Below are 24,127 nucleotides of genomic sequence, written 5' to 3' on the forward strand. Positions count from 1 at the left end.
GAAATATGTGTAACTTACTCAAGTTGGAGGTTGTTCATGAAATAACCAATGGGTCTACAGAAAATCCAATTATACCATAATTTTCCTAGTTTTATTTTACGTTATGTAGGTTTTCAAACTTTAAATTAATATTTTAATATTTTTTATTGCAGGTGGAACGTAAAGAGTGGCAGTTTTTAAGTGTGTTTCAACCATGTGTCAGCTTAAAGACATCGTTCCTCCAAAACCAGTCATGTGATCGAATATAAATTTTAACTCTATACAATGGGATATTTTATACATTACTTATAAATTTCAGAATTTTATATTTCCTACAAAAAAGGTTGTTATTGATTTTGTAACGTAAATTTCTTTCAGCTCGGGATGGTTGGAACATTGCATTCTTGGTTGTGTTGTGATCCTTTATATATCCATGGTTATGCTGTATGCGTAAATTAATTCCCTTTCTTTATATCAGTTTGTATTATGTAGAATAATATGGGTGAGCAGTCAGCCGATGCAGGAAAAGTCTTGCAACATTGCCACGATAGCCTGGGACACCGCGCCAGTTGACTCCGCTGATTACAAGTTGCATGTACAGCATCATTAGCTTCACCACCTGTTTAAATGTTTCCTCCAGTTTTGAATACAGTAAAATCTTGTTAAAACATTTCTGCAGGGGACAACAAAAATAAACATGTTAAGCAAGAAAACATACCGCTGAGTATACGAATAAAAACTATCCAACAGGGATATGGAAACACTAGATTCGATTTTTTCCGACACAAAGGTATTTACAAGATATTAGAATCATTCCATATTCCTTTGTAAAATGAAGGCATTTTATGTCTTGTATTTGCGGGTACAGTGAAAACTATATCTACCATTTCTCGAGATGAGAGAAAAGTATTAAAAGGTGTGAAAAACACTAAAGAACAAATATGAAAACTTCTTCGGATGGGGCTTATAGCATTACAAATGCACTGAACTGTGTGAAAAAACACCCAACAACAAATATGGAAACATACGAATGGGGCCAAAAAAATGGATAGTTTAGATAGATTAGACAGTTTATTGCTTCCACCGTCAAGTACAGGAAATGTATGCTAGGTATTGTCAGTATTAACACAAATAATCTATAGACAACATTTCAGCCATAATGCCTGAGTCATTAGAAAAATTAATTTAACTACCTATATTAGGTCAGTTTTTGAAATAACACATTCTAGAAACTCTTCTATGCTATAAAATGCCTTTCTCCTTAAAAATTGCGACAGTACCCTGTTAAATGCACTTTTGTCTAATGTTCGAATTGGTAATGAAAGCTTATTGTACATCTTAAGCTGTTGGTAACAGTGGCTGTTTGTGCTTTTACTAAGCCTGGAGTGAGGAGTATCCTCATTCTTGTATCTTGTGTTGTGCATATGAATTGTAGATCTTTCTTTAAATTTGGAAAGGTTCTCTTTTACATGCATAATATTTGTAAGAATATATAAACAAAGAACTGTCATCATTTTTAGGCTCACAAAGGAAGTTTTATATGAGTCTCTAAATTCTAATCCAGCAATTAGACGAACTGCCTTTTTCTGCCAAATAAATAAATAATTTGATGTAGGACAATTGCCCCATAACCTGATCCCATACAGTATATGAGAGAGAAAGAAAGCATGATAAGATGCAAGAAGCATATCCCGAATGATAAAGGTTTTCAGTTTCTGCAGCAGATAACACACCCTGGCTAATCTCTTACAGAGTTCTGATGTTTGTATTTCCCCAGGTAAGTCTTGTATCTACATACAGGTCTAATATTGCAGATCACACTTTTTCTAAAACAAATGTTAGTAGAAGCCTTTTATTTCGGAGCAGTGGGTTATAAAACATTATTTTCTGGACACACTCTTAGACAATGAATTGGAGGCTACACTCTGTCATGTGCGACTGCGACAGAATGATTTTGGCCGGCTTTTTGAAAACTTTGACCACGTCGAATCTCGAAGGTGCGAGTTCAACATTCGCGACCTATGCACGCTTAAAGATACGGATGCCAGTCCACTTTCTGCAAGATATTAATGTCTTCATTAGAAAGGAATTTCACTTTTTCCGTATCCATACCTAGGCTATCACAAGACAAATATGCCCCACGCTAGTCATTTTCACACAATTATGTTCAACTTATGTTCCTAACCCAGATATAGGCTACCGTATCACGCAAAAAACTTCATTGTACCACACAACACACAAAAAGAATGTCTAACTTCCGAATGGAATAACAGCACAAGAACACACAGGCTCACTTTTTTCCATAACTACGCAACAGTGGTGATGGCTCTTACCCGAGTTGTAAATCAACTTTCTTTCACAAGGGACGACAAATAACATTTTCAGGGCTAGGAAAAATGTGATCGTACTCTTATTAAGCGGTAATAGCAAAAATTCGTGATGCGATAGGTTTGTTTATATGCTCCTAATCCAGATAAAGGCTGCCTTATCATGCGACAAATATTCGCTACACTTCAGTGTACCACTCAACGTAAAATAAATTTCTAACTTCTGAATGGAATGCAAAATACAAGCACAAATAGACTCACTGTGTTATTCAGCAATCTAGCTGCTAATTGGCATGCAAAATTGAACATTCCTGAGGCTAATAGCTTGCTCCCCCAACATGCAACTTATCCTGTGAAATTCAGGAATTTAAGGCCTTTTCTCGTAATCACGCAACTGTGGCGATGGATCTTCCCCGAGTCGGAAATCAAGTTTATTTCACAAGGGATGACAAATAACATTTTCAGGGCTAGGAAAAATGTGATTGCACTAAGCGGTAATAGCGAAAATTCGTGATGCGATAAATGAGGTATTTTTATGTAGATTTAATACGGTGAAAATCGGGACTTCGAATTTACATGCTGAACGGGAAAAGGTGTTAATGAGGAACGCACTGACGAGGTTTCACTGTAATTTCCTATGATTAGCTATGAAACAAATGCTATTAAAAGGTCACGATGAGTGCAGTTAAAACATGCACGAGAATATTACTTTTCTGGTAAATAGATACAGAAAAACAATGATGTAGTTATAAAAAATAGTAATACTGTAATACTAATTTTATACACTAAATTGTGGTTTTCCACAGATCTTAGGAAGTTTGAGTATTGAAGTAACAGGCTACACAATATTTTATATCAGGGATTAATTCAGTTTTATTTTCAAGAATATTATCTTGTACACTTTTTCGCTGGTAACTGAGTGTATTATTTTCAAGGGAGTTCACAGGAGTACTCTACAAAAACAAAGTGTACACATTTTAAAGCTGATATTGGAGGTCCAAAACCCTCATCAGAAAAGCTGATGGGAAGTGTTTTACATGACCTTATAATACAATATGTTTCAATGCTAATCACAGATAATTATTAAATAGCCTATTGGAGGAAACTTTTAAGCAAACGTTACTATACATGCAACTTGTAATCAGTACATTCAACTCCAAGTGAGGCGTGGCATGGGGCGGTGTCCTGGGCTATCACAGCAACGTCTCAGAACCACAGTGTCCAAAGAAATTTTCTCTTAAATTTCCTGACTTTCCCCGACCTACAAAGAAGAATTTTCCTTTCACAAAAGATGAGTGACAAGTTAGTACATCGAACAGCATGTTTTATAAGGAAGAAAAAAGAAAATTCCAGCCTCCACCATCCTCAGAGCTGACCTAATTCTCTCTCCTCTTCCTTTTTTTAAGTTACTTATTGAAATTAATAATAATAATAATAATAATAATAATAATAATAATAATAATAATAATGTTATTTGCTTTACATCCCACTACCTACTTTTATGGTCTTCGGAGACGCCGAGGTGCCAGAATTTAGTCCCGCAGGAGTTCTTTTACATGCCCGTAAATCGACCGACACGAGGCTGTCGTATTTGAGCACCTTCAAATACCACCGCACTGAGCCAGGATCAAACCTGCCAAGTTGGGGATAGAAGGCCAGCGCCTTAACCGTCTGAGCCACTCAGCCCGGCTTTTATTGAAATTACATGTAACATCTTTTTACTTACGGGTTTTACTCGATGGCACTTTACATATAAAAATCAATATTTTAATGGTAACAAGTAACATATACATTTATCTTAACCTTTCCAAGGAACAAAGTTACAACTGACTTATTAATAGAGTAATTCAAATATGAAAATTATTTTACCACAGTAATCTAATACTATTTCACATGGATTTAAAGCATGCTTGAGATCAAAAGTTGTTTATAACAACAATAAATTAACATGTATTTGTAATGTATTTATGTAACATGTGAATGAAAGTATTTTCAAGTACCAAAAATAGTTCCATATGTAATGAAACAAGTTAAACAAAATGCAAGTTTAATAAATATTGGAATTAAGTTATTAAAAGAAATGAACTAGAATTTTGGGAAACAGAGTAAGAATCGACTTCTTTTTAATAGAGTAATTCAGTAAAAGGTACACCATAGCATATTTAATATAAAAATTAAACTTCATTAGCCTAATAGTAAGTTGTGTGGATTTCAAGCACTACCGAGATCAAAAGCAACTGCGTTTGTAATGCAGGTGAATATGACGAATTCCAACTAGTCTAGGTCTATATTCAAAACAGTGTTCAAATTTGAAGACAAATCAGTCAGAAAAAATAGGAATGAAAGAGAAACGTTTGCACTTATCAAAAAGATGTTTTTATTTTATGGTTTCTAGAAGAATTTTCTTCTTTTCACTTTCATCATCCTGCTTTTCTCTTTCAATTTTGAATTTTTTTGTTTTTCCTTCAGCTCTTTCGACTGTAATTTAATTTTTTTCTCCATTTTCTTTCTTTCTCTTCTAACTGGTTTTCTTTTTCTTCTATATTAAATATGCTATAGTGTATCTTTTACTGAATTACTCTTGAAGTTCAGATCAAGGTCAGTAAACTTCTATTGACAGTAACATTCTTCAAACCACCTACGAGATTCACACTATCACAAATTATTCTTTGGGACACAAGTGATTCTTTTAGAAGATTTTCAACAAGTAAATGTTTCTTAACAGAAAAGCCTGTCTCAACAAATGCAAAGTTTCATTACAGACTAGAGATCTTCATATTGCTCACCTTCTCCTAAAAGACTGGAGTAAAATTTATCCAATCCCAAGTCATCCATTCTTTTAGAAATTAAGTCATTAATTTGTTTGTTGATTCCTGCAAACAGAATTGTCGTTTAGCATTTTCAGCACTTTTATCACATATTCTTGAATGGCTGTGCACATTTTCAAAAACGACATCAATCTTTTCCATTGCCAAGCTGGATTTGAGCAATATTTTAGGGTTTAGTATAGTGAGACCCCTTCCTAAATATGATTTTTTAGGACTTTTCTCTCTCAGTTTTTCCAACATACTGATCAAGAAATTTTTATACTCAATCTTAAAGTAACTTTTCCTTTTAAGAACATTTAAATTGTTTCAGTAAGCTCTTGGCAGCTTAACCAATATCCACTTTTTCTACTAAAAACAGGCTGGCACTATCTTGCAAGTCTAAATTTATTAACTTTTGGGAAGTAGTTTCTTCAGCTACCTTTTCAGACATAATAAATCTCATTATGTTTTTCATCAGTTCTTCATGCGATGTAAAAATGGTAAGGCATCATAGGTTTCTGACTTTGAAATCTTCTGAGAAAAGCATTTAATTTTGCCTTAAGTAGTGAATTCTTTACAGCTTCTCTAAAGTATTGAAGTGGTTTTTTTCCAGTGCACTATTTCGCAAAAAATTTTTATCGTATAAGTTTAACAAATTTGTCAATGTGATGACATATTTTAAGAGCTTGATCAACAGAGTATCCATTTTACAACCATATAATTGCAGTGAACTCTTAAGGAAATGTGGTACACATTGTTATGTCTGGATATTTAGCATGCTGAACAGGGCAATCTTTAAAAAGATTGTACAGATAAAGTGAAAAAGGTCCCAGTTAATAGGAGACTCCAGTTTTCATGTCTCCATTCACAGTATGCAAACTGCATATGCCTATATTAACACATTCAGTACCTGCTTCTGAGCAGGACACTTGAATGCCTGGACCAGCCATTTTCATGCCCGGCCCTCTTGACGTGCATCGCTTAATACAATTTACAATTACTCGTAAACTATAAATGTTAGAAAAATGATACTTTGTGCTTACCTCTAGTAAATATTTAGCGTGTGATATCTGGTGTCACAGGTTTCAAAATACGTCTAATTTTATACAGCCTATCTGTATTTTCGGCATAATGATTACTGTCACCGAAGTGAAGAAATGAAAGAATATGAAGGAAGCGTATTCGGAACATTGTATTAGAAAATATCGGAGTATGAAAAACAGGGTCTTCCGTCCAGTACATTTTTATATCAGGATTTTGGACTAATCGGTTTCCACGATTGCACGATCGAATTCTTTGTGAAAGGCCGGGGCACCGCACTTATCACTTGACTCGCCTATAGATTGGTCTGCTCACACACATACTGATAAAATTCGTGATTCATGAAAATACTCACGTAACTCAAAATTTCCTGCTTATTTTCTATTAGAACGTTTATACCTGAATTCTCTGTAAATGGTGGAACAGGTGGACAATAACTAGGATGATATACATCAGGCACTTCACTTTTCTCTATAGGCCTATCGAATTCGGGAATCGGAATATCCTTGTCACTCTCACTTTCACTATCCGAGTCTATTTCAGGAATAAGTTCATAACCAGAATAATCATTGTGAACAATATCTAATAATTAATCTTCTGTAAGAAACTTTGTTTTATAAGCCTTTATACTACACTCGGTAAGAACGACACGCATTGCAGTGGAATCTCAAGTACCGTCTTGACGCGCGAGGAAGTGCTGAGATATTCCCGCTAAAACAGCTAAGATAAACATGAGCCCACTCAATGTGAGGGTTATCTCAAAAAGGTCATCCATCTTCCTGCTACAACCAGTAACACTGACTACGGTGTAAGAATGCATAGATGATGAATATAAACAGCATTGCTTGGCGCGGAACATTAAACGTCTTACGCCGTCCACAGCCCGCAGCATAGGGGCAAGCTTAAACGTCTTACGCCGTCCACGGTCCGCAATGAGTTAAGAAGAGATTTGCCCTCGGGGTTTAGCACATGTAAATGATTTTCAAGTTTAAAAAAAACTAAGGTTACCATTCGGCCCATCCACTGAAACTTGCAAACTACTTTCTAAAGGTAAGAAGAGTCCGTATGTAAACCCATCTAATACGAGATCTGCAGTTGCCCTGTCTAAAAATACAGGATCTCTCTTAAAAACCCAAACCAAGCGCATAGTGTTTGTACTCTGCGCTGCAGAAGCTGCCTAGCCCAATTTACGTCATGCACGGCCACCCTGCGTTAAGCCTGTATACAATCCTATATGAAATCTTACCTTATAAAAAATACTGGAAGTGTTATCCTTCATGAGGGACTTCATGAACACCATTCGGATTTTCTGCACACCAATAGCGTTAGTTGCAACTGTTCAGATGATCATTAAGATGAAACCAGGCCTCATCCGAAAAGAACACAAGCTGTGGGTCGAATAAATGATCATTCAATGATGCAAGATACCACTCACAACATCTCACTCTTGTGGCTAGATTACCAGGTATTAAACAATGGGCCCGTGTAAACCTGTACAGTTTGATGTGTAACAGCTTTGTAGTTCTGTGTGCAGAGAAACCAAAACCCCTACTTGTTGTGCTAATTTTGTGAGTGTTTAACGAAATAACAGAATATCAATATAATGTTACAAGAGGCTACCAAATTGGATTTATCTAGGAAAGCCATCAAAAAGGATCCGGAAATACATCCAACATGCTTCTCCTCTGTTAGCTTCACCCTACAAAGCATTCCCATTACTTTCCCTACTTCACCTTCCACTTCCCCTCGCCTACCACAAGCTCTTCACACACGTACAAACTTAGCCAGTTGTAAATGTTTTTACTAGGTTAAGTAATGCTCTTTCGAGCGCACCTTAATAAATTATTAAGGGAGTACGCTAAACATAACATGACCAACTATGAGGTAAATAATTTTATATATCCTTATACACCTCACCAATTTATATTCTTACAAGGTTTTTCTCCTTTAAAATACCACTTTTCTTACTTTAATTTCTCTCTCGTTTCAGACTTATTTCAACAGTCTAAATTTAACTTCAGCTACGGTTGTTTTCAAGAGTTCCCCAGACAATCATATTTTAGTTTTAAAATGTTACAGAAGTTTATTAGGATCAACCTATTCAATACAGTTGGATTCTTAAAATTAAGATTTACATCTTGTTATACTAATTTGACGGGACATGTTTTGCCCATTATATGGGCATCATCAGCCATACTCTCATGCTTAAAGGATAAAGATCAGGATCCTGATTGCTTTAGAGAAATGTGAGTATTATAAAAACATGTGAAATTGTTGTGAGTTCTTAAATGACAATTTACACAATTAAAACTTGTTTAAAAATGTTTGTGAGAAAAACTAATAATGATGGTGCGATTTTACACCGATAATTTAAATAATAAGAAAGTCTATGGCTAAAGTTGAGGTCTTGGGTTACAGTATCAAAGTAAGAGTGGAATCTAGTTAAAGGCAACCTAATTTGAAGTTGTAGAAAAGGTTAAAAATGAACCTTAACTAGCTTAATTATTTAAGATGACACTGAAACTTTCTTGTTGGAAACTTGTAGTGTTAACGTATAGTATGACGCTGTGTACGTGATAGGGTTGTTGGATCCATTAAACTCGTAATTTGTAAAGTGAGTCCATAGTCGTCTTGTTTTTGTTGAATAAGTAATGAAAGATTCACAACTGAGTGTTGACGTGTAAGTCTCTGCTAGCTAAAGTGATGCAAGAGAGTACGGCTGATGATGCCCATATAATGGGCGAAACATGTCCCATCAAATTAGTATAACAAGATGTAAATTTTAATTTTAAAAACTCAGCTGTATGGAATAGGTTGATCCTAATAAATTTTTTAACATTTTAAAACTCTGGTTAAGATGCAGCAGGTCGTTATGCTACTTAGGTTCCAGAATGGGTAAAGGAAAAAAAGTAAATAAATGCAATGTAAATTTTAATCTTATACCAGTTGTACAGTATCATTTGAAGTAATTCCACATACTGTATATCAGTTGACTATATTTGTAAGTAGTACAGGAGATATTATTAGTAGAATTTTGTAAACAATATAAATTTATTAAGGATGAGCTGTGTGTTTAATAGAAAAAATTGTTAGCGTAAATTGTATAATATATTAATATTGTATTATAGGAAAATTTTCTTCTCTTGTTAATTTAATTTAGTGCTTGACAATAATGTATTTTAGTGTACCATTTGCCACCGAGGTAGACACCTCATTTGCAAATAAAGAGATTTTGATTTGATAAAAAACTAATGTACATTTCAGTACGGACCAATTATGAAATTTATAACATGTAAAATCATACTTTAAGAAAATCTTTTATATTCTTAATTTCACCCTCAAGATTCAACAAGTAGATACTTCTCCAGCCAGAAAGAAGAGCCCTTATGTCGATTTTATTTGTTAACTTGGACATTGACTCCTTGGAAAATTTTAACCCAACATAAATGAACATCTCATCATTATCATAATCACAAGCGTTTTATTTGTCTTGTCAACTTTTGTTAAATCTTTTTTTTCTTTTTCTTTTTTTTCTTTTTTCCTAGTTGCTTTACGTCGCACCGACACAGATAGGTCTTATGGCGATGATTGGACAGGAAAGGGCTAGGAGTGGGAAGGAAGTGGCCGTGGCCTTTATTAAGGTACAGTCCCAGCATTTGCCTGGTGTGAAAATGGGAAATTACGGAAAACCATGACGTTAAATCTTTTAGCTGAATATGTTCCATAACTGGAACAAAACGTTCTATTTAGTATTATACTCAAGAGATTAAGCTGGATTATGTTATGTAAATAATAAACTAGCTATAAGGAATTGATAAGTATTGTAAGGTGGGAATCTCCTTGTAACATAACCTTAGTTCTGTTAAAACCCGTTCATGTGCCTGCATTTTTTTAATTGAGCACTGAGCCAGTAATTTCAAATTTATTTATAATGACATCAATCTGTGCTCATGAAGGAGGCACTTTACCAGGAAATTACTGAACAAATGTATTGTGTCCTCGTCAAGCCGACTCATACTTAAAATAACTTTTACATACGAAAATACAGTGTTGCAATGGTAACTGCCTCACCATGATAACAGCTGAGATTCAGACTGGCTATTGATGCTAGGTCGAACACGTGCACGTTCCTTGTAAGGTCAAGAACTATGCGCACCTCCCTACAGCTGCTGAGGTCTCGGAGAGTAGAAACGTCGCTGGACTGCGTTTTGAAGATTTACATCCATAAACCTCACACACAAGTCCATTTGTCCTCTTTCAGCAAATATGTTTAACAATTCGTCAAAACAAAAAACGTAGTCAGAGCACTGTTTTATGTCATTTTGCAAACTTTCTTTAAAATATGGGGCTAATCCACGATTTATGACATTGGAAGCCTTAGTCTTGTCCACTGTACAACTTTGAGCAATTTTATTGTCTGGGAACATTGTTTTGAATGCTGCGGAGGTTTCATCGCAAGAGTTGAGATACATCTTCCCAATGACAACCTGGAGAGCCCACATGGCTTCATTTACACACAAAATTTTTAACTTATTTGACTTGTTCATGGCAGTGCTGTACAGTGGATGTACTGTTTACTGTTGGCTGCACATCTTTTAGTAGAGATAGAGTAGAAGCATCTTTCTTTGCAGAGAAAGATTGTTGGCTGGGAAAATTAGCTTTCATGTTTTTTACATCATTTTGCATCATTTATCAATATGTCCAACCAGCCGCTCAATTAGGAAACACTTTATTGTCTAGCCAAAGTTTATTAAATGCACCATACACTGCTTGTTAGCCATTGTGGTGAGTTTCAAGTAAGCATCCTTAAGCTGAAATAAAAGAGAAAAGCATAAAATGGTTGAAAGAAATGACAAAGGCACAATGAAAATTGTAGAATTGTTGTGCACTTATTGAGAAAAAATTCCTGAAAAAGAAATGCTATAATAGCGTCAGTTACGGCAGACTACAGCATAAAAATATCCCTTCAAATCCATCAATGGGGAAGATTTTCCTGACTTTCCAGACTTTTTGTCTAGTTCCCTAACTTTCCTGACCAACATTATTTCCCCAACTTTCCAACTTAAATAATGTGGACACTATACGGAATTCCCTGTATCAGCCAACAACTGATTCGTATCATTGTACGCAATATAAATACAAAGTGATATAAAGAAAGGGAATTAATTTATGTATATCACAGTCATACAGATAACCACTGGATATATAAAGATCACAAGGCGATCAAGAAAGCAATTTTCCAACCACCCTAAACCAAGGAAAAGTTACCTTACAACAATGACAGTAAATTTTTCTTGGAAATATAAAATTCTGAAAATTATAAACAATATATAATACACAGAGTTAAAATTTGAATTTGATTCTAGAAGGTTTTGGAGAAAACATGTCTTAAAGCTGACGCAGGGTTGAAACATACTTTAAAGTGAGCACTTTTGCATTCCACCAGTGACAAAAAATATTAAAATATAAATTAAAAATTCGAAACCTACGACCTAACGTGAAATGAAGAAAAGGAAAATTATGGTGTTATTGTATTTTCTATAGGCCTATTAGTAATTTCATGAACTATCTCCAAACTCAAGTGCACATAATATTTTGGTTGACAGTACAGCTCCCAATTCCAAACTTATTACCTGAGTAGCCTCCGTGAGCTGCTGTACTGCACTTTCTGTGATTGTGTTGGAGTAGTTGCTGCGGTCCGACTGCTCAATGGTCTCACTGTCACTTGCAAGCACATCAGTGCTCCATGTGTCACTAACCATTGAAATGGTCTCATCTCCTGCAAAATTAAAGCAGTGTTCAGGAAAAAATTTCACTATACATCAAATCTGGAAAAATGTAATATGAACATTATTTTAATAACTTTACAGATACATTAGTGAAATTTTTAATCCAGACATACTTCATTATAGACTGTTATGCCTTCCAGTATAATGTCTTCAAGCCCCTGTGAATTAACTAAACATCTTCACAAAACTCTACTTTTAACTAGCTAACCTCGTTTAGTTCCATACCTCTGAAATCATTGAAAACTGAGTATAATCATCATTGCCTTGGTCTCTTGACTTTCCTTACCCTCTATAGTTAAGTTCATTGCAGTAAAATACCAGTATAATAAAATTTTGGAGACCTCAGAAATTAATTTGTTATAGTGAAATTTTGTTATACTGAAATAAGTCAATTCTTAAGAATTCACCCATTGCTAAACCTGTTGAAGAATCTACATTATTTCAACATGAATTTACACATAAAAAACATTAATACTGTATTTATTAAATGAGAGGAAAATTAGGATACATACATATATATATAGATGAAGTAATGATATGAAGTACAGGTACTTGCAAGAAGTTTCCAGCACATCCATTTTTACCCTGTACCGATACATTATGTCCTAGACTTCATTTTTTGGAAAAGTCTATGATTTTCTTCTGAACACTCCCAGATACAAATAAATATTCACGGTAGTCGGCAACCATTGCAGCTGAATTTAACACAGATTCTGGCACATCGTTTTGTGACAGAAGAAAATCCTGAAGACTACGTGCCACGTTTGTTGCCTGCACAAGAGTCAAACTCTGTTGAACGGTTTGAGGCGCATCTTCCTCTTCCATCTCATCATCACGTGGATTCCTATCACTTATAATATATATTGTTCTAGATATCAGTATGTTGGAATGCATGTCTTTTATGTCCAGACTGTGAATTGTGTTACTTTCCTCTAATTCAAAATCAAATTGTGTTGTTGGGTACTGCTGTTGAAGTAAACTTAAAATGTTTCTTTTAAAAAATCTGTATAAACTTAGCTGTCATATACAGTAGGTTGGACTATTTCTAAAATTTACTATTGAAGTTACGAGTGTGAGTATTTGATGAATTATGAATGTAGTTTTAGTATTCTTTTATGGAGCACATTCTACACATTCAACTAGTACGTCTGCCATTTTGAGGTAATCTGAGTCTATGATTCCACAAATCCTTAATAACATTTTACACAATACCAATTCTATTAATCATAGAAATAAGTTCACCAAATGAGGTGTTTATAGACTCAATTGTAATAATTGTAACACATCTTATGTTTGTCAAACAGGTAGGAGCTTTCATACAAGATACTTAGAGCATATTAACGCCCTGAAATATAATAGATTTTCGGCCATGGGGCAACACATGGGTGATAGTAACCATAAGTTTACAAATATCAACCAAGACATGAAAATTCTCAAAGTTATGCAAAAAGGCCCCCTGCTCAATATTATGGAAAACTGTTTTATCCATCTAGAACAGTTCTTCAATCCTAACTTCAATCTAAATAAAATTTCAGAGAAATCAAACATTTTATTTGACCTTGCCTCAGATAAAAATAATTCTTTCTTTTATAATCTCTTTAAATTTCCCTCTCAGCAGCAGTCTTTCTTTCCTCATCCTTCAGCCCCACCTTAGACACCCCTTCTCTCCTCCCCAACCCACCTCCCTTAAACACTCCCCTCCTCATTCTATCTACTCCTTTGTTCACATTGCCTGCTTCCTACAGCAAGTCAGTGCTTGTTCCCTATCCACTTCTTTGTTTACATGGCCTTGTTCTACATCTGACATTAGAGGTGAGTCTCTTAATATTTCTCCTTTTTGATTTCTTTTCTATATATTCATTCATTCCTAATTCTGGCTATCATTTCCAGATTTACTTCTTTGCCTGATGTCCTAAGTCAAATTAAAGACATCATATTGTGACAAGAAGATCATAACCTTAATTTCTGTTATTATATATATTTTAATGTTATAATTATTCCTACAACATTGTCTTTGCCTGGTATACATATGTTTTAGTTATCACATGGTCTGTTTAATTATTATTTGGCTGAAGATGGCCATTAAGATGGCTGAAACCAGTCTCAAGACTTATGTAATAATTATCATTTACTTGGTATATTATATTGAAAAGATGAACCCTCTTGTCAATTTATTCTTATAAGTGGTATGTTCCGAGTTGTCAGTGGAAAGATGGCGTGGAATGAAATTAGCAGACGATTAAGTTTGAGTGGTGTCTTTAAAAGTAGGAAAGATCACAATATTAAGATACAGTTGGAATTCAAGAGGACATATTGGGGCAAATATTTCTTTATAGGAAGGGGAGTTAGGGATTGGAATAACTTACCAAGGGAGATGTTCAATAAATTTCCAATTTCTTTGAAATCATTCAAGAAAAGGCTAGGAAAACAACAGATAGGGAATCTGCCACCTGGGCGACTGCCCTAAATGCAGATCAGTAGTGACTGATTGAAAAAATTTCCAAAGTCAATGAAACAGAAAATGACATAGCAGTTATCATCACGGTAGTGCTGCACCAAAACCTGAATGCTGACGAGAACCTCTCATATTTCAAGCCCATTCCTAAAACCAAACTGCTGGTCTAAGTGGCTCAGACGGTAGAGCGCTGGCCTTCTGAGCCCAACTTAGCAGGTTCGATCCTGGGTCAGTCTTGTGGTATTTGAAGGCGCTCAAATATGTTAGCCTCATGTCGGTAGATTTACTGGTACATAAAAGAACTCCTGCGGGACTAAATTCTGGCACCTTGGCGTCTCCGAAAACCATCAAAGTAGTTAGTGTGACGTAAAAACAATAACATTATTTATTAAAACCAAACTGGGAGCCGCAGATGCCTGATTCTATCAGCCCATAGATTCTAGCATGAAGGATGCGAAGAAGAAACTTTAATGCATGACTCATCAGGTTGATGGTATGGTAACCACCGTATTCTTTTGCACTCTGTTTCTTCAGAAGGGTAACAAAAGTTGACTTCAGCCAGTCATATGGAATACTGCCAATGTCATACAGTTTGCTGAATAAGCAGCACAGTACTGTGATTCCGTTGGAGCCTAGCAACTTTAGCACTTCCCTGTAAACTTTATCAGAACATGCAGCCTTACGATTCTTTGTTTTCGTAATCGCCTCCTGCAGTTTGCACTTTGTGATCCTGAGGCCGCTCATTACCTCAAGGATGCCAGGGTCGTCCAGCCTCAAGTCCTTGAGGAGTTCTTCCACATAAGACTTCCATAGCTGTAGCTGTTGATCTGTATCAATGATGAAGTTTCCACTCTAATCTACAAGCCTACCGAGGCCTCTTGTCTGCATACTCTTGTAAACACCTTCACCTTTTTGTGGAGATTGAATACAATGATACACAGAGCAATTTCCATACCAATTAGGACAACAGATTTCTTAATGAAATACAAACAATAAAACAAATCGCAATAGAAAACAACCACCCTTCTGGCACAGTAGGTAAATAAGCCGACAATGGGAACACGCATAAAATAGCTAATATTAAAAATAAACACTGTCTTAAAGTAGCCTTCATAATTAACAACACATTGCAAAGACACATCAGCAAATGTAACCTAAACAAAAAATAAGACCTTTTAGCTAAATCAGAATTTTATGAACTCAAATGTCAGAAACCAAATTGTAACCCAACATATATAGACCCAACAAAACATAATTTCTACACCAGATACAAAGAACACAAAAATACGATTGGATACAATCGGGATTCAGCCTTTGGAGAACATGTACGAGGGCCACCTAATAAGTTTCCCTATTTTACAAAAATGCCTTTGCTGGCAGGACCTAGTGTTTACAGTGCACTATGTCTTCTGGTATAGGCTCGAGCAATTTTGTTACTTTCATAATTCTGTCTCTGTCTTACCCTTGGCTTTGACAATATGAAAGTGACTGAGGTATGAGCGATGCTAGTAATGCCAATCCTTATGCAGCCAGTCCCTGCTATGAATGGTGTGAAGATGTTGCTCATAGGGTCAGTTGGTGTATGCATTTCAGTGGGCTTGGCAGACTGATACGTAATAGCAACTTCTGGCTCGGTGAGGAAAGCAACGGGAAACTACCTCACACCTCATTTCCCTAGTACGCCTCTTCAGTAATGCCTAGGCCATCTATGACAACTGATGGCAGAGCTCTTGAGGATCCCACCAGCAGAATCACTGACAGAATGTACATACATTTTACAAAAAATTCAAGCGGTTATTTAAACTTGTGAAATATTTTATTTTCATTCTACAACTCGTACACTACTTTCCACATAGTCACCCTTTCTGACCAAACACTTTTTGGTATCTTGGCAGCAGTTTTTTAAATATCTTCTTCATACCAGGTTGGGTCCTGTCTCCGTAGCCAGCAGTTCACCTCAACTTCCGCCTCTTCATCAGTTTCAAACCGATAGCCTCCAAGGTGCAACTTGAGTTGTGTGAATTACATTGTAATCACTAGGGGAGAGATTCAGAGAATAAGGTGGATGTGGAAAAAGGTCCCACTTGAAGTTCTGCAGCAAATCCTGAGTCCTCTGAGCTGAATGGGGGCGTGTGTTGTCATGAAAGAGCAACACTTTCTGAGGCAGAAGTCCAAGACGTTTTAATTTGATTGCAGCTCTGAGCTTCGAAAGGACCGTGCAGTACCTCTCAGCTGTGACCGTAGTGCGTCGCGGCAGGCAGGCAGTCAAATCAAATCAAATCAAATCAAATCAAAATCTCTTTATTTGCAAATGAGGTGTCTACCTCGGTAGCAAATGGTACACTAAAATACATTACTGTCAAGCACTAAATTTTAAATGAACAACACAGATACATACATACATTATCATTATAGAGTGTTATGCCTTTCAGCGTTCAGTCTGCAGGCCTCTGTGAATTTACTAAACGTTGCCACAATCCTCGATTTGCAACTATTGTTGTGGCCTCATTTAGTTCTATACATCTTATCCTTAAATCATTAGAAACCGAGTCTAACCATCGTCATCTTGGTCTACCTCTACTTCTCCTACCCTCCATAGCAGAGTTCATTATTCTCCTAGGTAACCTATCCTCCTCCATTCGCCTCACATGACCCCACCACCAAAGGCGGTTTATGCGTACATCTTCATCCATCGAGTTCATTCCTAAATTAGCCTTTATCTCATCATTCTGAGTACCCTCCTGCCATTGTTCCCACCCATTTGTACCAGAGATCATTCTTGCTACTTTCATGTCTGTTAATCTAACTTGTTGTTGTTGTTTGAGTCATCAGTCCATAGACTGGTTTGATGCAGCCCTCCATGCCACCCTATCCTGTGCTAACCTTTTCATTTCTACGTAACTACTGCATCCTACATCTGCTCTAATCTGCTTGTCATATTCATATCTTGGTCTACCCCTACCGTTCTTACCCCCATACACTTCCTTCAAAAACCAACTGAACAAGTCCTGGGTGTCTTAAGATGTGTCCTATCATTCTATCTCTTCTTCTCGTCAAATTTAGCCAAATCGATCTCCTCTCACCAATTCGATTCAGTATCTCTTCATTCGTGATTCGATCTATCCATCTCACCTTCAGCATTATTCTGTAACACCACATTTCAAAAGCTTCTATTCTCTTTCTTTCTGAGCTAGTTATCGTCCATGTTTCACTTCCATACAATGCCACGCTCCATACGAAAGTCTTCAAAAACATCTTTCTAATTCCGATATCAATGTTTGAAGTGAGCAAATTTCTTTTCTTAAGAAAGCTCTTCCTTGCTTGTGCTAGTCTGCATTTTATGTCCTCCTTACTTCTGCCATCGTTAGTTATTTTACTACCCAAGTAACAATATTCATCTACTTCCTTTAAGACTTCATTCCTAACCTAATCTAATATGAATAAGATATCCTGAGTCCACCCAGCCTTCGCTCCCGTAAAGCAAAGTTGGTCTGAAAACAGACCGATGTAAAGATAGTTTCATGTGGGAGCTTACTTCCTTCTTACAGAATACTGTTGATCGCAAATGCGAGCTCACTGCATTAGCTTTACGACACCTTGATTCAATCTCACTTACTATATTACCATCCTGAGAGAACACACAACCTAAATACTTGAAATTATCGACCTGTTCTAGCTTTGTATCACCAATCTGACATTCAATTTTGTTCACTTTCTTACCTTCCGAGATCAATTTAGTCTTCGAGAGGCTAATTTTCATACCATACTCATCGCACCTATTTTCAAGTTCCAGGATATTAGACTGCAGGCTTTCGGCACAATATGTCATTAGGACCAAGTCGTCAGCATAGGCCAGACTGCTTACTACATTTCCACCTAACTAAATCCCTCCCTGCCACTTAATACCTTTCAGCAGATGATCCATTTAAACTACGAACAGCAAAGGTAAAAGATTACAGCCTTGTCTAACGCCTGTAAGTACCCTGAACCAAGAAGTCATTCTACCATCAATTCTCACTGCAGCCCAATTGTCAACACAAATGCTGTTGATTGATTTTAATAATCTACCCTTAATTCCATAGTCCCCAAGTATGGCGAACATCTTTTCCCTCGGTATTCTGTCATATGCTTTCTCTAGATTTGTATTCTACAAAACGTAAACACAACTGTCTGTTCCTCTCGTAACATTTTTCAGTTACCTGACGCATACTGAAAATCTGATCCTGACAGCCCCTCTGTCTGGAACCACACTGGTTTTCATCCAACTTCCTATCAACCACTGATCACACCCTCCCTTCCAAAATACCAGTGAATACTTTGCCTGGTATACTAATCAGTGACATATCTCGATAGTTGTTGCAATCCTTCCTGTTCCCTTGCTTATAGATAGGTGAAATTACTGCTTTTCTCCAATCTGAAGGTACCTTACCAACACTCCATGCTAATTTTACTACTTTATGAAGCCATTTCATCGCTTCCTTCCCACTATACTTCACCATTTCAGGTCTAATTTCATCTATTCCTGCTGCCTTATGACAATGGAGTTTGTTTACCATCCTTTCCACTTCCTCAAGCATAATTTCACCAACATCATTTTCCTCCTCCCCATGAGCTTGGCTGTCAACAACACCACCAGGATGATTTCCTTTTACATTGAGAAGATGTTCAAAATACTCCCTCCACCTCTCCAGTGATGCCCTGGGATCTATTATGAGTTCAACTGAATTACTCAAAACACTGTTCATTCCTTTTTCCCTCCCTTCCTAAGATTCTTTATTACTATCCAGAAAGGTTTCCCTGCTGCTTGACCTAGCCTTTCCAGGTTGTTACCAAAATCTTCCCATGACTTCTTTTTGGATTCAAAAACTATTTGTTTCACTCTGTTTCTTTCATCTACGTACAAATCCCTGTCTGCCTCGGCCCTTGTTTGGAGCCATTTCTGATAAGCCTTCTTTTCACGTTTACAAGCTGCTCTCATTTCATCATTCCACCAAGATGTTCGCCTTTTCTCATCTTTACACACAGTTGTTCCTAGGCATTCCCTTGCTGTTTCTACTACAGCATCCCTGTATGCCACCCATTCACTTTCTATATCCTGAGCCTGCTTACTGTCTACTGTTCGAAACTTCTCACTAATCATATCCATGTACTTCTGTCTAATTTTCGCGTCCTGGAGATTTTCTACCCTTATTCGTTTGCAGACAGATCAGATAGTGGTCTGTATCATCGAAAAATCCCCGGAAAACTCGTACATTCCTGACGGATTTCCTGAATTCGATGTCTGTTAAGATATAGTCTATTATGGATCTGGTACCCCTAGCCTCCCATGTGTAGCGGTGAATAGCCTTATGCTTGAAGAATGTATTCGCAACAGCTAAACCCATACAAGCACAGAAGTCCAGCAAACGCTTCCCATTCCCATTAGCTTCCATAACTTCCCCATATTTACCAATCACCCTTTCGTATCCTTCAGTTCTATTCCCAACTCTCGCATTGAAATCGCCCATTAGCACTATTCTATCCTTGCTGTTGACCCTGATCACGATGTCACTCAATGCTTCATAAAACTTAACTTCATCCTCATCTGCACCCTCACATGGTGAATACACAGACACAATTCTAGTTCTAATTCCTCGAACTGAAAAAATCTACCCACATCATTCGCTCATTTACGTGCCTAACAGAAACTATGTTGCGTGCAATGGTATTCCTGATAAAGAGCCCTACCCCAGACTCTGCCCTTCCCTTTCTAACACCCATCAAGTACACTTTATAATCTCCTATCTCTTCCTCGTTATCTCCCCGTACCCGAATATCACTTACTCCTACCACATCCAGATGCATCCTCTTTGATGACTCAGCCAGTTCTATTTTGTTTCTTCCATAAGCCCCATGAAGACTGATAGCTCCTCATCGAATTCCATTTCATTCACCAAGTTGTTTCCAAGGAATCCCTCGCCTGTCAAATGGGAGTGGGACTCCGTTACTCCCATACGTCCGAGGCATGCTTAAAATGTTCTGAGCTCGGTAAATTCATGAAGCAGGATGCTACCCTACTTGCACATAGTCCAAGTGAGGATCTCTCCTCTAACAGGTTATGGACCACCGGTGAATTGTATAGTCCTAGCCGCCTGAGGACAAGGCGGGCCACGACTCAGAATATGTCCGAGATGCCCACTCCCATTCCATAGCAACTGGTATCCTGACTCTTGGGACCACTTACTAGGTCACTCAGTCATTGCCCATGGTTCACGAACTAGGACATGACTACAGTAACCCACAAACGTGAACAAGAGAAGAAGAAAATTTTCCTACAATACAATATTATACATTTTACACTAACATTTTTTTTCTATTAAATTCACAGCTCATCCTTAATAAATTTATATTGTTTACCAAGTTCTACTTATAATACCTCCTGTACTTACATAGTCAACTCATATACAGTATGTGAAATTATTCAAATAATACTATACAACTGGTATAAGATTAAAATTCACGTTGCATATTTTTTTTTTCCTTTTTTATTGTTCACCCATTTCGGAACTTAAGTAGCATAATGACCTGCTGCATCTTAACCAGAGCCCTTTTTGCCACCGATTTTCAGAGTTCCTGAAGGGCCTTCACAGCTACCGTAGCGGTCCCAGGGCCCTTGAAATCCCCACTGTAGTTCACCCCTACAGGCAGTCCCCTACTTCGGCTGTCCAAACTCCATAGACAAAGGGATGGAATTAATTTATTCACACACATTTTTTATTTACAATAACCTGCACTGGTCGAATGCCCTCTAACATTTCATTTATCTTCTCTGTTGCTGTAGGACACCATTACAGTCCCAAAAAGACAGTGGCCATAACTTTGCCTGTAGAGGCCGAGGTCTTGGCCTTTTTTGGCGCACATTTGCCAGGTTTCATCCATACCATGCTTTGTCATTTTGTTTCTTGAGTTGAGTGATGCACTCAGCTTTCATCTCTAGCGACAATGCGGAAAAACAGAGTATCTCTCTCTCTTTGAAGCATTTGCCGAGCATCAGTAAGCAAACGTGGAATCCATTTTGCATAGACTTTTCGATACAGCAAGACATCTAACAGGATTGTTACAATAGAGGAGCGTCCGATTTCCATACCAGGAGAGAGTCGATTCAATTATCTCAAAAGGTGACGCGTTGATCTTCATCCACCACATTCCATACTGCAATAGTGACTGCATTGCCTGTAGCGCTAACGCACCTGCTGCTGCGCTCTTCATCATGAATATTTTGCCGCCCTTCCAGGAACCATGAATGCCAGTGGCGGACCATTTGGATGCTGATGCATCCTTCACCATAAACACACACTAAATGATGATGAATATTGATAGCTGTTTCATTTTTCACTGTGAAAAACCAAACAACAGAACACAGTTCACAAGCGGTCACACTTTCAAGTGGTAGATCCATGGCAGCTGGCACTGCACTGGCGAACGTGGACCAAGTACGTGAAGGTCAAGCACAGCGACTATACCCCAGTGAAAGTTCCTACAGTACCAACTTAATTTTAAAACATGTAGTTTGAAGAAAAAAAAAATAGGAAAATTAATTTATTGGGTGGCCTTCGTATATGACAACTCACATAATTTCACAGACATTAACATAGATCTAAAACTTTTACACATCAAAAATAAAATCTTTCAATATTAAAGAAGCTATAGAAATTCACACTGCAACAATGAGTCAACCCAATCAACATAAATGATCACACAAATTTTTAAAAAATTCGTCCTCATCGCGTTAATTTTCGGAACAACATTTCACACTTTATTCATTAGTGCACTGAATTCCATAGGAGGCTACTCTGATGCTGAACATCTGGAATGTGGTTAATCATTATCTGTAATGAATTCTCTGAAATGAGGCAGTGCTCTTGCCACTTGAGATTATCACTAAAAGTAATGTCTTACAAGATGCTCCTCAATTCAATTCTGCACTTTTATTTCATCAAAATCATTACCATGCATTTATTCCCTAATACAAAAAGACATACGATGATAAAACAGCACTTCTCCACCCCTCCCCTCTCCCATAAACATAGTTATTGCCTACAGCATTCACCTCACCTTCCTACTTTGCAACCACGACAGGAGCAGGAGAACTACCTTCAGTCCAAACAGTCACTGGAGGTAATGAACAATTATCAGCTTAGCTGAAGTAAAGAAAATTTTCTCAACATTACTAATGTGGCAACTGACGACAACTACAATCATAATTTGTTTCAGTTGTTCGTAACATCACCAGTTCACAATCAATGACAAGTTTATGCAATGTAAACAATATTATGCATGATATAAGATGACTTGATTGAATCTGACGATGTTCTTGTAGATCGAAACATGTCATTCTTTATTAGTATGGTCTTTTTTACAGTTATGTTATAGTGTTATATCTGTTGCAATGAGTGTTTTTGACAGACGGAAAAGCTTTAGAGTTACATTAACATCTTCTTTTGTGGCCCGAGCCATCCAGCTCAACCGCAGAATCTTCCTGTTAAAAGGGTTCCAATTATTTCATTGTGTTCTTTTTCAGGATGTTTCCATTCCACAAAAAAGTGCTGAGAACATGTAGCACAAAAATGTCTTAGTTTTACAATAAGACTGATGTCCCTACTACTTGAGAATTTTCTTGTTTTGCTGAATACATTTCTGGATTGACCTATTCTTGCCTTTATACTGCTGGTACAGTCATCATTTTCATTTCGTGTTTCTAAATATTTGTATTTTTGGACTTTTTGAACTGCTCCCCAAGTAATCATTAGATTTGGCTACCTAGAAGACTACAAACTGTCAGGTCTGTTCTGTAGATGCTTAGCACTTCCCAATGCTACATATAGGAGACCCTGTCGAATGCCTTCTGGTAATCGATGTACTCAATATACAGAGGATTAACCATCTCCCTCACCCATTTTGTAAACAAAAAGAAATGTTTTCTATTTGGGCCAATGTAGAATCTGAAAATCATATCATAATTTCTTTCAGGGATACAACTCTAGAAATCATGTAAATATGCAAACAATTAAAAACATTCTCCTGCTTTCCATTATAAAAAAATTGGAGTATGTATTATCACAATGAATTAATAATACATATAAATATCGTACAATCATTTCTAGATTATTAACTTCAGCAAAAAAGTTTATCAGTAGAATTCTAGGGTGTTTAACATTTAGGTTGGAATCTTTTCAGTTCAAGTTTATGCAACATAAACAATATTATGCATGGTATTAAGCATGACATAAGTTTATTTGATTGAATATGAGGATGTTCTAGTAGAGTGAAACATGTTATTCTCTGTTTATTAGTATGGTTTTTTTTACAACTGTTATTTGTGTTGTATATTAAATTTTTTTTTTTTTACAAGTTGCTTTATGTCGCTCCCACACAGATAGGTCTTATGGTGACAATGGGATAGGAAAGGGCTAGGAGTGGAAAGGATGTGACTGTGGCCTTAAGGTACAGCCCAGCATTTGCCTGGTGTGAAAACTGGAAACAATGGAAAACCATCTTCAGGGCTGCTGACAGTGGGGTTCGAACCCACTATCCCCCGAATGCATATATTAACTCTTTGCCATCCCTAGCGCTCAAGAGCTCTTGAGTATTATCATCCGCCTGCCGTGCTAAATGCTCCAAAGCGCTCGTCACACTTGCGTTCATTAGAAGTGTGTTGAGAAAAATATTGAAGAGTCTTGTGAAACTACA

General features: G+C 36.9%; 1 protein-coding gene across 5 annotated transcripts in view; it reads right to left on the minus strand.

Moving 5' to 3' along the window:
* Gapvd1 (GTPase activating protein and VPS9 domains 1) overlaps positions 1 to 24,127 on the minus strand; it is a 674,762-nt gene that overhangs the window by 298,966 nt on the left and 351,669 nt on the right. For all 5 annotated transcript variants that reach the window (XM_067138086.2, XM_067138089.2, XM_067138085.2 and 2 more), the window contains one exon: positions 11,788 to 11,933. In XM_067138086.2, the coding sequence (XP_066994187.2) occupies positions 11,788 to 11,933 (146 nt within the window). The remainder of the gene's footprint in view (positions 1 to 11,787; positions 11,934 to 24,127) is intronic.

The sequence above is a fragment of the Anabrus simplex genome, chromosome 1 (genome assembly GCF_040414725.1).
Source record: "Anabrus simplex isolate iqAnaSimp1 chromosome 1, ASM4041472v1, whole genome shotgun sequence".
In the NCBI taxonomy this organism is placed as follows: Eukaryota; Metazoa; Arthropoda; class Insecta; order Orthoptera; family Tettigoniidae; genus Anabrus; species Anabrus simplex.